At 38.3% G+C, this 16,668-nt stretch overlaps 1 protein-coding gene across 5 annotated transcripts in view; it reads right to left on the bottom strand.

The window, feature by feature from the left end:
• The window catches only part of PARD3B (par-3 family cell polarity regulator beta), a 1,043,271-nt gene that overhangs the window by 516,834 nt on the left and 509,769 nt on the right, over nt 1-16,668 (bottom strand). For all 5 annotated transcript variants that reach the window (XM_057551599.1, XM_057551600.1, XM_057551598.1 and 2 more), the window contains exon 5: nt 9,994-10,082. In XM_057551599.1, coding sequence (XP_057407582.1) covers nt 9,994-10,082 — 89 coding nt within the window. The remainder of the gene's footprint in view (nt 1-9,993; nt 10,083-16,668) is intronic.

The raw sequence follows: 16,668 nt of genomic DNA on the forward strand, positions 1-16,668 counted from the left end.
AGATCAAACCTCAGTGTGATATGTCAAATTCCACAACGAAAAAAAAGCACGCTTAATTTTTTAGAAGGTGGAATCACGACAGGTTTGGGGAATGAGAGCAGTAAGATCAATGCAGTGGTTTAGAAATATCTTACCTGGCAGTGATACGTGGGATCAACTGGAAAAGGGAAAGACAAGGGAGAAATTGGTACTTGAGGTAAGAATTAGTAAATTACTGCAACAATGTAGCTGAGAGGTATTAGGGATTGAGCAATGATTATAGGAATAAAGCATGAAAACATGGAGAAAGATTCAAGGTATTATGAAATGGACTCTGTCAATAATTTGCAAAATGAGAGGCCAAGGAGAAGATAGGATAAGATGTGATGACAGTTTTCAGCCTGGGAAAAGAGGCATATCTGGAATAACGTGAGGTCAGGAATGAGCCAGAAATTAGGAATGAAGGGAAGGCTTTTGCATACACTTCTTGCTAATTAAAGAGAAGCTTAAAGTGCAATCTTATTTTTTTTTTTAACATCTTTATTGGAGCATAATTGCTTTACAATGTTGTGTTAGTTTCTGCTTTATAACAAAGTGAATCAGCTATATGTATACATATATCCCCGTATCTCCTCCTTCTCGCGTCTCCCTCCCACCCTCCCTGTCCCACCCCTCTAGGTGGTCACAAAGCACAGAGCTGATCTTCCTCTGCTGTGTGGCTGCTTCCCACTAGCTATCTATTTTACATTTGGTAGTGTATATATGTCCATGACTCTCTCACTTCGTCCCAGCTTACCCTTCTCCCTCCCTGTATCCTCAAGTCCATTCTTTTTTTTTTTTTTTTTTAATGAGGATCTTGAATCAGATGCGTATGTTTGATTGATTGATTGATTGATTGATTGATTTTGGCTGTGTTGGGTCTTCGTTTCTGTGCGAGGGCTTTCTCCAGTTGTGGCAAGCGGGGGCCACTCTTCATCGCGATGCGCGGGCCTCTCACCGTCGCGGCCTCTCTCGTTGCGGAGCACAGGCTCCAGACGCGCAGGCTCAGCAGTTGTGGCTCACGGGCCCAGCCGCTCTGCGGCATGTGGGATCTTCCCAGGCCAGGGCTCGAACCCGTGTCCCCTGCATCAGCAGGCAGACTCTCAACCACTGCGCCACCTGGGAAGCCCCCTCAAGTCCATTCTTTACATCTGGGTCCTGCCCCTAGGTTCATCAGAATTTTTTTTTTCTTTTTAGATTCCATATATGTGTTAGCACACGGTATTTATTTTCTCTTTCTGACTTACTTCACTCTGTACAACAGACTCTAGGTCCATCCACCTTATTACAAATAACTCAGTTTCGTTTCTTTTTATGGCTGAGTAATATTCCATTGTATATATGTACCACATCTTCTTTATCCATTCATCTGTTGATGGACACTTAGGTGGCTTCCATGTCCTGGCTATTGTAAATAGAGCTGCAATGAACATTTTGGTACATGACCCTTTTTGAATTATGGTTTTCTCAGGGTATATGCCCAGTAGTGGGATTTCTGGGTGATATGGTATTTCTATTTTCAGTTTTTTTAAGGAACTCCATACCGTTCTCCATACTGGCTGTATCAGTTTACATTGCCACCAACAGTGCAAGAGAGTTCCCTTTTCTCCACACCCTCTCCAGCATTTATTGTTTGCAGATGTTTTGATGATGGTCATTCTGTCCGGTGTGAGGTGATACCTCATTGTAGTTTTGATTTGAATTTCTCTAATGATTAATGATGTTGAGCATCCTTTCATGTGTTTCTTGGCAATCTGTATATCTTCTTTGGAGAAATGTCTATTTACATCTTCTGCCCATTTTTGGATTGGGTTGTTTGTTTTTTTGATATTGAGCTGCATGAGCTGCTTGTATATTTTGGAGATTAATCCTTTGTCAGTTGCTTCATTTGCAAATATTTTCTCCCATTCTGAGGGTTGTCTTTTCGTCTTGTTTATGGTTTCCTTTGCTGTGCAAAAGCTTTTAAATTTCATTAGGTCCCATTTGTTTACTTTTGTTTTTATTTCCATTTCTCAAGGAGGTTGGTCAAAAAGGATCTTGCTGTGATGTATGTCATAGAGTGTTCTGCCTATGTTTTCCCCTAAGAGTTTTATAGTGTCTGGCCTTACATTTAGGTCTTTAATCCATTTTGAGTTTACTTTGGTGTATGGTGTTAGGGGGTGTTCTAATTTCATTCTTTTACATGTAGCTGTCCAGTTTTCCCAGCACCACTTATTGAGGTGGCTGTCTTTTCTCCACTGTATATTCTTGCCTCCTTTATCAAAGATAAGGTGACCATATGTACGTGGGTTTATCTCTGGGCCTTCTATCCTGTTCTACTGATCTATATTTCTGTTTTTGTGCCAGTACCAGACTGTCTTGATTACTGTAGCTTTGTAGTATAGTCTGAAGTCAAGTAGCCTGATTCCTCCAGCTCCATTTTTCTTTCTCAAGATTGCTTTGGCTATTTGGGGTCTTCTGCGTTTCCATACAAATTGTGAAATTTTTTGTTCTAGTTCTGTGAAAAATGCCAGTGGTAGTTTGATATGAATTGCATTGAATCTGTAGATTGCTTTGGGTAGTATAGTCATTTTCACAATGTTGATTCTTCCAATCCAAGAACATGGTATATCTCTCCATCTGTTTGTATCATCTTTAATTTCTTTCATCAGTATCTTACAGTCTTCTGTCTCCTTAGGTAGGTTATTCCTAGGTATTTTATTCTGTTTCTTGCAATGGTAAATGGGAGTGTTTCCTTAATTTCTCTTTCAGATTTTTCATCATTAGTGTATAGGAATGCAAGAGTTTTCTGTGCATTAATTTTGTATCCTGCTACTTTACCAAATCCACTGAATAGCTCTAGTAGTTTTCTGGTAGCATCTTTAGGATTCTCTATGTATAGTATCATGTCATCTGCAAACAGTGACAGTTTTATTTCTTCTTTTCCAATTTGGATTCCTTTTATTTCTTTTTCTTCTCTGACTGCTGTGGCTAAAACTTCCAAAACTATGTTCAATGAGAGTGGTGAGAGTGGGCAACCTTGTCTTGTTCCTGATCTTAGAAGAAATGGTTTCAGTTTTTCACCATTGAGAATGATGTTGACTGTGGGTTTGTCATATACGGCCTTTATTATGTTGAGCTAGGTCCCCTCCATGCCCACTTTCTGCAGTTTTTATCATAAATCGGTGTTGAACTTTGTGGAAAGATTTTTTTGCATCTATTGAGATGATCATGTGGTTTTTCTTCTTCAGTTTGTTAATATGGTATATCACATTGATTGATTTGTATATACTGAAGAATCCTTGCATTCCTGGGATAAACTCCACTTAATCATGGTGTATGATCCTTTTAAAGGGCTGTTGGATTCTGTTTGCTAGTATCCTGTTGAGGATTTTTGCATCTATGTTCATCAGTGATATTGGCCTGTAGTTTTCTTCTTTTGTGACATCTTTGTCTGGTTTTGGAATCTGGGAGATGGTGGCCTTGTAGAATGAGTTTGGGAGTGTTCCTCCCTCTGCTACATCTTGGAAGAGTTTGAGAAGGATAGGTGTTAACTCTTCTCTAAATGTTCGATAGAATTCACCTGTGAAGCCATATGGTCCTGAGCTTTTGTTTGTTGGAAGATTTTTAATCACTGTTTCCATTTCAGTGCTTGTGATTGGTCTGTTTCTATTTTCTATTTCTTCCTGGTTCAGTCTTGGAAGGTTGTGCTTTTCTAAGAATTTGTCCATTTCTTCCAGGTTGTCCATTTTATTGGCATAGAGTTGCTTGTAGTAATCTCTCATGATCCTTTGTATTTCTGCAGTGTCAGTTGTTACTTCTCCTTTTTCATTTCTAAATCTGTTGATTTGAGTCTTCTCCCTTTTTTCTTGATGCATCTGGCTAATGGTTTATCGATTTTGTTTATTTTCTCAAAGAACCAGCTTTTAGTTTTACTGATCTTTGCTATTGTTTCCTTCATCATGTATTTCTGATCTGATCTTTATGATTTCTTTCCTTCTGCTAACTTTGGGGGGTTTTTTGTTCTTCTTTCTCTAATTGCTTTAGGTGTAAGGTTAGGTTGTTTATTTGAGATGTTTCTTGTTTCTTGAGATAGGATTGTATTGCTATAAACTTCCCTCTTAGAATGTTTTTGTTGTATCCCATAGGTTTTGGGTTGTCGTGTTTTCACTGTCAGTTGTTTCTAGGTATTTTTTGATTTCCTCTTTGATTTCTTCAGTGATCTCTTGGTTATTAAGTAGTGTATTGTTTAGCCTCCATGTGTTTGTATTTTTTACAGCTTTTTTCCCTGTAATTGATATCTAGTCTCATAGCATTGTGGTCAGAAATGATACCTGATACCATTTCAATTTTCTAAAATTTACCAAGGCTTGATTTGTGACCCAAGATATGATCTATCCTGGAGAATACTTCACGAGCACTTGAGAAGAAAGTGTATTCTGTTGTTTTGGGATGGAATGTCCTATAAATATCAGTTAAGCCCATCTTGTCTAATGTGTCATTTAAAGCTTGTGTTTCCTTATTTATTTTCATTTGGGATGATCTGTCCATTGGTGAAAGTGGGGTGTCAAAGTCCCCTACTATTATTGTGTTACTGTAGATTTCCCCTTGTATGTCTGTTAGCATTTGCCTCATGTATGGAGGTGCTCCTATGTTGGGTGCATAAATATTTACAATGGTTATATCTTCTTCTTGGATTGATCCCTTGATCATTATGCAGGGTCCTTCTTTGTCTCTTGTAATAGTCTTTAAGGTCTATTTTGTCTTATATGAGAATTGCTACTCCAGCTTTCTTTTGATTTCCATTTGCATGGAATATCCTTTTCCATCCCCTCACTTTCAGTCTGTATGTGTCCCTAGGTCTGAAGTGGGTCTCTTGTAGACAGCATATATACAGGTCTTGTTTTTGTATCCATTCAGCTGGTCTATGTCTTTCGGTTGGAGCATTTAATCCATTTACATTTAAGGTAACTGTAGACATATATGTTCCTATTACCATTTTCTTAATTGTTTTGGGCTTGTTTTGGTAGGTCTTTTCCTTCTCTTGTGTTTCCTGCCTAGAGAAGTTCCTTTAGCATTTGCTGTAAAGCTGGTTTGGTGGTGCGGAATTCTCTTAACTTTTGCTTGTCTGTAAAGGTTTTAATTTCTCTGTAGGATCTGAATGAGATCCTTGCTGGGTAGAGTAGTCTTGGTTGTAGGTTTTTCCCTTTCATCACTTCTAAATATGTCCTGCCACTCCCTTCTGGCTTGCAGAGTTTCTGCTGAAAGATCAGCTGTTATTATTATGGGGATTCCCTTGTATGTTATTTGTTGTTTTTTCCTTGCTGCTTTTAATATATTTTCTTTGTATTTAATTTTTGATAGTTTGATTAATATGTGTCTTGGCGTGTTTCTCCTTGGATTTATCCTGTATGGGACTCTCTGTGCTTCCTGGACTTGACTATTTCCTTCCCCATGCTAGGGTAGTTTTCAACTATAATCTCTTCAAATATTTTCTTAGACCCTTTCTTTTTCTCTTCTTCTTCTGGGACCCCTATAATTCGAATGTTGGTGTGTTCAATGTTGTCCCAGAGGTGTCTGAGACTGTCCTCAATTCTTTTCATTCTTTTTTCTTTATTCTGCTCTGCAGTAGTTATTTTCACTATTTTATCTTCCAGGTCACTTATCCTTCTTCTGCCTCAGTTTTTCTGCCATTGATCCCTTCTAGAGAATTTTTAATTTCATTTATTGTGTTTTCATCATTGTTTGTTTGCTCTTTAGTTCTTCTAGGTCCTTGTGAAACGTTTCTTGTATTTTCTCCATTCTATTTCCAAGATTTTGGATCATCTTTACTATCGTTACTCTGAATTCTTTTTTCAGGTAGACTGCCTATTTCCTCTTCAATTGTTTGGTCTGGTGGGTTTTTACCTTGCTCCTTCATCTGCTGCATATTACTCTGTCTTCCATTTTGTTTAACTTACTGTGTTTGGGGTCTCCTTTTCACAGGCTGCACGTTTGTAGTTCCTGTTACTTTTGGTGTCTGCACCCACTGGGTGAGGTTGGTTCAGTGGCTTGTGTAGGCATCCTGGCGGAGGGGACTGGTGCCTGTGTTCTGCTGGGTGGGGCTGGATTTTTTGTGTTTTGGTGGGCAGAGCTGCATCTGGTGGTGTGTTTTGAGATGTCTGTGAACTTGGTATGATTTTAGGCAGTCTCTCTGCTAATGGGTGGGGTTGTGTTCCTATCTTGCTAGTTGTTTGGCATGGGGCGTCGAGCACTGGAGCTTGCTGGTTGTTGGGTGGAGCTGGGTCTTAGCATTGAGATGGACATCTCTGGGAGAGCTCTCACCGATTGATATTACATGGGGCCAGGAGGTCTCTGGTGGTCCAATGTCCTGAACTCGGCTCTCCCACCTCAGAGGCTCAGGCCTAACATCAGGCCAGAGCACCAAGACACTGTCAGCCACACAGCAGTCCTCAGAAGGGGCAATGGGTCACCCTTGTGGATGAACGAGAGTGCACACCAAGCAGTAATCTTATTTTTAAAAAAGAGACATCCAATAGAAACCTCTTGCTTCATTGTCTTCTTATGATCAAAGTACATGGAGTAGTACTTCATAAGAGATACATGTAAGACTATTGTAAGATAGTCTTATAATATATTGTAAGACTATTATAAGATATATTGTAAGACTATTTGGAGAACTGCCTCTAAATGTTATTTTTCTTTAAATATAAATGCTTGTGTTAATAATGGGTGAGCAGTTTATACTTATGCTTATGATTTATGAAGCACTGTGTTTTATCCATTCAGTCATTCACTCCACAAATATGCTGCTATTATGTTCCAAGATCTGTGCTTGGTGTCAGGAATCCTTGGAGGATCCATAGTCTTGTTTGGGAGAATGACAAATAGTTACAATAAACTATAGTATGTGTGATAATGATAATTGCAATAGCAATTAATGTTTATCCAGCCTTTCATTTAGTATGCTGCTAGTGTAACTGCCCATTTTCCATAGGAAAAAAAGAACATTTTAAAGAGGTTTAATAAATAGTCCACGGTTACATAGGTAGTGTTCAAACTCAGGACTTCAATAAATCCAAAAGTTTTGAAACTAAGGAATGGTTTGATAAATGCTGTGGTTTAAAAAATTTTATCCAGGGACTTCCCTGGTGGCACAGTGGTTAAGAATCCGCCTGCCAGTGCAGGAGACACGGGTTCAAGTCCTGGTCCGGGAAGATACCACATGCCACGGAGCAACTAAGCCTGTGTGCCACAACTACTGAGCCTGTGCTCTAGAGCCTGAGAGCCACAACTACTGAGCCTGCGTGCCACAACTACTGAGGCCTGTGTGCCTAGAGCCCATGCTCCGCAACAAGAGAAGCCAGCACAATGAGAAGCCCGTGCACTGCAACTGAGAGCAGCCCCTGCTCGCCGCAACCGGAGAAAGCCCGCACACAGCAACAAAAACCCAGTGCAGCCAAAAAATAACAAATAAAAATAAATAAATAAATTTTAAAAAAGAAAAAAAATTTTATCCAGTAGTGATATGTGGGATCAATGAGAATAAGGAGAGATTGACACTTCAGGGCAGAGTTAGTAGGTTATTACAATAGTCTGACAGAGAGTAACAAAGGCTTGAACAATAGCTAGGGGAATTAAAACATCACAACAGGTTGAAGCCATTTTGAGATGGACTCCGCAGTAATTTACTTAGCTTCTATGCTGTCTGCATGGAAGTGAGTCCAAAGTCCTATGCTTGGGCCAAGCTCTGTGGGGTATCAGACTATCATTGTCTTAGGAGAAAACTGATGATGTAACTCAGCTGTAAGTGGCTTCCTCATTTCCTTCCATTCTTTCTTCCTCATCCCATACCAGCTAGAACCAATGTCCTGCCCTAGAATTTTAATCTCTAAGCTTCCTGCCACTCTGCCCACCTCCACCCCCCGCCCCAGCTTCGCATTCCATGCTGTTAAAATCCTCATCTTTCCCCCAACTGAGAGTCTGCAAGCAGTGGAATTTGCATTCACTCTACTTTCTGATCTTGGCCTCAAACTAATTTCAGATGATTTTTCCTACACTGGTGCTCACCACATCAAGTTTCTTAGCCCTGATTATGCATCATGAAATAAAACACCAAGGAATCAGTGAAGGTGCACACAACAGGTAACACTGGAGTCAAAGGATTTGGAGACAAGAGTGGTGAATGTAGATTGGGTCTCTAGAAGTTAATCGCTCTGAATTGCAACTCTTTAGCCTGCTAAAAGTGATAATAAAACTCATGCAAAAAGTCCCTTGTGATAATCAAATTATACAGATACACATATGTATTTTCATTAAAGAATATTATTTTTTAAAAGTCCAATAGTCCATTTCTCTGAATTCCTTGTATCTGGAGAAAGCTGAGCTAATTTGTTCATGCAGCCATCAACCAAACAATTGTTAACTCTATAACAACGTAATACTTAGCCAAGATGTTAGCAAACTTTTCAAAAGGCTAACATTAAAAAAATGAAATTAGGGCTTCCCTGGTGGCACAGTGGTTAAGAATCCGCCTGCTAGTGGAGGGGACACGGGTTCGAGCCCTGGCCCGGGAGGATCCCACATGCTGCGGAGCAGCTGGGCCCGTGCGCCACAACTACTGAGCCTGCGCTCTGGAGCCCGCGTGCCTAGAGCCCGTGCTCCGCAACAGGAGAGGCCGCCGCAGTGAGAGGCCCGCGCACCGCGACGCCAGAGTGGCCCCCCGCTCGGCACAACTGGAGAAAGCCCGCGCGTGGCAGCAAAGACCCAATGCACCCAAAAACAAATTAATAAAATAAATAAATTTATTAAAAAAAATGAAATTAAAGGCAAACAGAGTAAGAGTATTACATTCATTATGCCTACCTCCAAAAACAATCTTATCAAGCTTCTAAAAAGACAGTGCCCTGGAGATTTTCTGTACCAAAGTTTAAATATTGTGCAGCTCATTAATCAAAGAAACACAATCTAAATAAAGAGTAACTATGTCATATGGCCATAAATTATAAGCTTGAGGAAAATCCACACAGTAAAGCAGCATGATAAAAGGTGATCACACATTTTTTTTTAAGCTAATTCCATGTAACATGCTTGGCACCTATTAATAACTGGACTGAATGAATGAATGACCATCAGTCTCAAAAGCATCACCTTTCAGTGCTAAAGCCAACAATCTATTAAACATGAAATTACTTATGCAAATTCTGAAGCAACTTTAAAAATGATGATGATGATAATAATAAAGATGATGATGACGTTGATGATAGTGGTAGCAACAGGACTTACTCTGACTCAGGCACTGTTCAAAGTACTTTACACATGATAACTAATTTTGTCTTCACACTAACCCTCTGAAGAAGGTTTTAATATTATTTCCATTTTACAGACCAGAAACTAAGGCAAAGATTGATGAGCAACTTGCTTAAGCTCCTAGAATTAATAAGCAGCAGAGCTGGGATTTGAACCCAGGCAGTAGCTAGGGATGAACTGGAAATTAGCACAGAGCAAAGCAAGTGCCCGTAAACATGACAGCAACTAACTTTGTATAATAAGTTACTTACATTAAAAACATGAAAAATCCAGGCTGATAGGCCGGATTCATTTTATACACATAGAGTAAAATATTGCAAGATTGTTAAAACACAAGGCACAGTAATATTCAAGGAGCTGACATCAAAGAAAAACACTGCACCACGATGAACACTGAAATGTTCACTTTAAACTGTTGTTCAAAGAGAAGAAACAAGCAATTAAGAAATCCAGGTTGCAGAAGAGTTGGAAGCATTGAGGCTCATTTGTATATATGTTTGTCAGGAAGTTCTCATATCATATAAAGAAAATGAGAGAAAAAAGTAATTTAGCAATTAATTTTAGAATTAGGTTTCACTCAAGTATTCTACTTATCTTGATGTTTCCTATAAAATAAAAACTATAATCTAAAAAAAACCAAACATTAAATTGACATAAAATATTCTTATTCACATAAATAGAATATACCTCAATGCATCCATAGTTTTCGGCGATGTCAGGAGTTCTGTCTGCATACCATTCATAACTTCTCCATCTTCTAAGTCCTGTGTGGAATTCTGTAGTGAAACAAACCCATAAGCATGTGGATGTTATGCACATAGAATTGAAGATTTGAATAAAAAGTCTCAACGGGAGAGAGTAAATGGTTTTACTCTGGATATATACAGTGTGCTCCAACTTCTTTGAAGACTGGAAACAGGTGTTAATCTTTTCAGTGCTTTCAGTGTTCTTTTCTCTTCCGTTTGGTTTCTGAAATACTCAAACGGGCCATTTACACAAGGCAGTATGTTAAGAGCTTTGGAATACATCATTTAGCTTCCTGCTACTCAACCATAAGCTTTTGGGACTGAGTGTTTTAAATCAGCAAGGAAAAGGGGTACCAAAGGGAAGGTGCCATTGACAGGTAGTGATGTATTAGCTTTAATGTACTGAACTTGCTTGCATCCCCCTGGTGACACTAAAAATATAAAGAAAGCAAAATTCACGAAAAAAAAGTTGCCTCGCAAGGTTCCTTCTATCAAAAGTGTGACAGGACTAGTGCAGGAAAAGAAATTTGGAGTTCTTACTTTGCCTTAAGACTTTAATTCTGAGGATGATCTTCAGCACAGAGAAACTAAAATTAACCATTTAACTTCTAAAATGGTAAACACTCTTCTACTGCAGAGAGGGAAGAGGGCAAGAGAGGTCCTACACTCCAGGATGGTGGCAAAGTTGAACTGGGTGTTACATAGAGGAGAGAATGGATTCTAGAAAGCCAGCCTGCTTTAGATTCTCATTTAGTAAGACATTAGTTCTCTGCTAGGCTTTGGAACGGAACTTTTTTTTCTTTTTTAAAACATCTTTATTGGAGTATAATCGCTTTACATTGGTGTGTTAGTTTCTGCTTTGTAACAAAATGAATCAGCTATACATATACCTATATCCCCATATCCCCTCCCTCTTGCGTCTCCCGCCCACCCTCCCTATCCCACCCCTCTAGGTGGTCACAAAGTACTGAGCTGATCTCCCTGTGCTATGCGGCTGCTTCCCACTAGCTATCTATTTTACATTTATTTGGTAGTGTATATATGTCCATGCCACTCTCTCACTTCATCCCAGCTTACCCTTCCCCCTCCCCGTGTGGACTGAACTTTAGCAGAGTAATTCTGCAGACACATGACTCTTCAGAAGCAGAGTCACAGCGCTCATTACAAACTCAGGTTTCACTGAAACAAACTACATGGAGCATTCATGGATCTAAACGTACCATTTCAACCAAAAAATACAACAGACGAGCTAAAAGGCTGGACATAAAGGAATTAGGTTAATATTTTGAAGAAAACAAGACAGGGAGGCACAACTTAAGCAGTGTGTCATCGTGAACTGATTTAAAAAAATGTATTTCATTTTTAGATTGAAGAGCAACATTTCACCTAGGGGTTGGTAGTTTTGGGAAGCACTTGATCTACACTAGATTTAAAAAATTTATTCACTTTTTCGTCTTCATGAGGATAAAGAAAGAAAAAAGAAATCCAAAAAGTTAAAGGATGCTTTTTAGTTTAAGGTACCAACCAAATCTTAAAAGATGAATGTCTTTGAAAGCTTTCAAACATTCACCTTATTATGAAGGGCTTGATGTATGCTTACATTGAAAAGTCACAGGGTTGGGCAGGTTACAAAAATACTTGAAGAGACAATTTAACAAAATATACATACTTGTGACTATTGCACATGACAGAACATTTGATGACTGCATTTATGTCAAAATCAAAATCACTGACTTTCTCATCTCTCTCTCACAAGAGGGAGCTCCATGAAGGGTGAGGCTGTATCTAGTCCTCTCTACATTAAGCACACAACACACAGAATTGATTTAGTGAATGTTAATGAGTAAATAAGCTGAATGGCATTCTATTAGCTTCCTAATACTGTGCAATAAATTCAAAATTAAATGGCTACAAAACATTATCTCCCATAGTTTCTGTGAGAGATTTAGAAGTGGCTTGGCTGGGCAGTTGCGAGGTAGAATCTCTCATTAGGTTGCAGTCAAGGTGTCAGCAGGGCTGCAGCTGCAATCATCTAAAGGCTTGACTGGAGCTTTAAGATCCACTACTTTTTCTCTTATAAAAGCTTCATTAAGATACGCTTTATATAACATCAAATTCACCCTTTGAAAAAGTACAGTTCAGTCCTTTTTAACTTACTCACAGAGTTTTGCAACCATCACCATTATGTAATTTTAGAACAATTTCAAAACCCCACAAAGAAACCCCATACTCATTAGCCAGCACTCCCCATGCTTCCTGCTTCCCACAGCCCATGGCAATCATTTACTTTCTGTCACTAAGGATTTTTTTTAAATAAAATTTGTTTGTTTGTTTGTTTGTTTGTTTATGGCTAGGTTGGTTCTTCGTTGCTGCACGCAGGCTTTCTCTAGTTGCTCTTCGTTGTGGTGCGCGGGCTTCTCACTGCAGTGGCTTCTCTTGTTGCAGTGCACGGGCTCTAGGCTCAGTAGTTGTGGCTTGCGGGCTCTAGAGCGCAGGCTCAGTACCTGTGGCGTGAGGGCTTAGTTGCTCCACGGCATGTGGGATCTTCCCGGACTAGGGCTCGAACCCATGTCCCCTTCATTGGCAGGAGGATTCTTAACCACTGTGCCACCAGGGAAGCCCTGTCGATAAGGATTTACCTATTCTGAGCATTTTATATAAACAGAATCATAAGATATGTGGCTTCTATCACTTAACATGATGTTCTTAAGACCCTCCCATGTTGTGGCATGTATCAGTATTTCATTCCATTTTTCGGTCAAATAATATTCCACTGTATGGATGTACCACATTCTGTTTACCCATGCATCACTCTATGGGCATTTGGGTTGTTTCCACTTTTGCTTATGATTATGAATTATGCTGCCATGAATATCTGAAACAGTGCTCAATTGTGAAATAATGCTAAGAATGAGAAATTCTTGCATGGAGAGATGTTTTTCATTTCTCTCAGGTATATACCTAGGAGTGAATTTGTTGGGTCATATCGTACCTCTATGTTTAACATTTTGAGGGACTGCTATAGTATTTCCAAAACATCTGCACAATTTTGCATTCCCATCAGTAATATATGAGGGTTCCAATTTCTCAAAATCCTCACCAACACTTGTTATTTTCCTGTTTTTAAAAACAATTTAGTCATCATAGTGGGTGTAAAGTGGTTTTTGTTTTGCACATACCTAATGACTAATGATTTGCATTTCCCTAATGATTAATGATGCTGAGCAACTTGTCATGAGACTGTTGGACATTTGTATATCTTCTCTGAAGAAATGCCTAATTATTTGTATTTTTATTATTGAGCTGTAAGAGCTTCCTAAACATTCCATATACAAATTCCTTAGGTACACGATTTCCAGATTTTCTCCCATTCTATGGGCTGTGTTTTCACTTTCTTGATGGGCCCTTTGAAGCACAAAAGTTTCTAACTTTAATGAAGTTCTATTTATTTTTTCTTTAGTTCCTTGCGTTTTGGTGTCATATCTAAGAAACACTGCCTAACACAAGGTCACAAGGATTTACTCCTATATTTTTTCCTAAGTGTTTTATTGTGTTAGCTCTTACATTTAGGCCTATTACCATTTCTAGTTAAGTTTTGTACACTGTGTGAGGTAGGGGGTCCAACTTCATTCTTCACATGTGGATATTTAGTTGTGCCAGCACCGTCTGTTGAAAAGACTATTCTTTCTGCGCTGAGTTGTATTAACACCCTTACCAAAACTCAACTGACCAAAAATGCAAGGGTTTATTTCTGGACTCTCAATTTTATTCTATTGATCTATATTTGTATCCTTTTGCCAGTACTACACAGTCCTGATTACTGTAGCTTTGTACTAAGTTTTGGAATCAGGAAGTAAGAATTCTCCAATTATCTGTTTAAGTTTGTTCTGACTATCCTGGGTTCTTTGCACTTTCATATGAATTTTAGAATCTCAGCATCAATTTTTGCAAAAACGCTAGCTGGATTTTGATAAGGATCACATTGAATCTGTAGCTTAATTTAGAGAGTATTACCATCTTAACAAAATAAGTCTAGTCTATGAACAGTTAACAGTGGCAGTTATTAAAATAAATATTCTTTTTTGGCTTTGTAATTCTATATGGACATATATCCTCGGAATGTCAAAGAAAAAACTGGGATGTTTGTTATAAGGTTTTAACTGTATTTTTGACTCTGCTCCCTACTCCAACTGTAATTTTCTTGTTGATCCCATGCCAAGGTAAGAAAATAACATATTTTCTGGTTCAAATCAACATTCCGCAAGGTTCAAAGGACTTTTTTTCTAGTTCTGGTTAGATAGTAAGTAAAGGTTTTATTTATGTCAACAAAGTACTTAATGCTCCCAGTATATGAAAATGTCAATTAGAATTTGAAAGCAATACTGGCCCAACTGCAATGTGATAATCTGCTCAAGGGTAATTCTGAACTGACTACAGTTACATAGCAATCATGTCAATCACTACAGACTTAAAGAAAAAACACACACTCACAGACTTATGTGTCTAAGACAAAAGTTCTACTATTTAAAAAGCTGCATCAAAAACTCTGCTTGCCACAGCTATCAAAAAGGGTAGTAACTATAGTTTATCATCTCAACTAATGGGCAGTGTTTGTCACTTGCCAAAATCATTTCTATATATTGCAGTAAAAGAATTCTTTGATATTCTCTAGAGATGGGGCAGGCAGACAGATGCTTAGGACATCCTACAAGGACACAAAGCCAATTCCCAATTGACTTCAACAATACTGTAGCAGTGCAGTGCTTCAAGACTTAGACAAAGGCAGCTTATTTCTTGACAGGGTCCATAAAAATCACTTTTTCCAAAAATTACCAAATAAATGACATGCAATAATTTAAGAGCACTTAGGCTTTTCCTTCACTAAATAACAGGATGAAATGAAGAGTCACAAAATCACACAAAGCTAAAAATAAAAATTATATGTTTTTTCTCATAGCTTATTTGAATAACTTTGAGCCAAATCTGTAAAATCATGACTTTTAAATTTGGAAATAAAGGGGCAAAAATCATCTCATTATGAAGAGCTAGGGTATAAACAACAGGTGCTGAACAGTCACTATATTTCTTCAGTTTAGATTTGAGAAATATTAATTACGTGATTTCAAATCCTCAAATTTGTCTCCAGAAAACACTATGGTTTGGCAAGCTCTATGCTTAATCTTATTGGCAAAATTATTATAATTTCTATTTTTAATGTTAACTTAAAATAGATCCGATCGGTTGCATAGAATACAAGGGTATAAAGCTATGTTGAAATTTACTTTGTCTCTCCCTTTTGCTCACATTACAATACTTTGCTCCCTAATAAAGTTCAGCAGGAGGTCGTGTCTTGCCAGCCAGGCAGAGACCTTTAAGAAGCTTGTCCTTTACCTCTTTGATTATCAGAGCAGGGAACGTATCATATGTGGCTCTCACAACAGACAAGTTTAATTACTACAATTTTTAAAACGTGAACATTTTTAGCAACACTTTCAGGATCATGGGAGCATTTCTGACAGCCAGAATGAGTTGGATTTAAACATCACCGTGCTATTTTTAGCTTTAAAATCAACACTTACATAAATAGTCCCAAACCAATTAGCGGCAGCTGGAAAGTAAAGGTGTTCACATTTAGTTAGCACCAGCGCTCACGACGGCAAGTGTTCGCAGGCTGCGTGGAAGGGGCCAAGTACCAGGCAGGGCAGTCCTCTCTCTCCAGTGTGATCCTGGTGTTGGCGCCAGGCTATCGTTTCAACGTTCACTGTGGGTATAAGTCACCGATTTCGTACAGGAAAGTGTATTCATGACGTAGCCTCATTAAGTTACACATCTCCAAATAAACTTAACACTCATGATAAAAACTTTTTGGAAGAAAACGTTACCCACATTCTCATCACTATTCCCTAGTCATGCACAGCTATAAAACAATATTAAAAACAGCTTTACTGCTCAGTTTTTCATCTCTCAGACAAGAACTGAAATAGATGTTATCTGTAGATGGCTCGCTTTGACTTACAGGTGAAGATATATGGCCTTGATTCCCCACCGCAATGCATTTTAGCCACATTTGAAACCACTTGCCTACAAAATTTTAATTGCAATTGAGTTATGTTTCCAAAACTCAGGTGTATTTTATAACAAGATTTGCATTCTGAAAAGCCAACCGCAAGTTTCCTTTGAAATTGCATATGAATGTTAGAATGAGAGTAATAGAAAAATTATACAGAGAAGACTTGAATGCTAGGTTATGTGCCTGGTGCTCATACATAAACATCATGTAAATTATAAAATTAAAATTCTGGGCATAATTTCAGAATATTTGTTTTGACTTTTTAAAACAAGAATATCTGTACGAAAATAAAAACAAGTTGTATCTGATACGCACACATGAGATGAACATCCATTTTGGTAGTCAAGCACTGTTATTCAAGCTTGACCTAATATATTTTCTTCATGCCTTGGGCAATGCCGTGCCATGGGAAATATCTCAGTTGGCTTCACAGATCCTACCCCAAAATGTTTCAGTCCTAGCAATCTGACACGTCCATAATTTATTTTATATAAATGATATGTTTATTCATTTTATATATATATATATATAAATAAAACAAATGTA

The sequence above is a fragment of the Balaenoptera acutorostrata genome, chromosome 8 (genome assembly GCF_949987535.1).
Source record: "Balaenoptera acutorostrata chromosome 8, mBalAcu1.1, whole genome shotgun sequence".
NCBI classification, from domain to species: Eukaryota; Metazoa; Chordata; class Mammalia; order Artiodactyla; family Balaenopteridae; genus Balaenoptera; species Balaenoptera acutorostrata.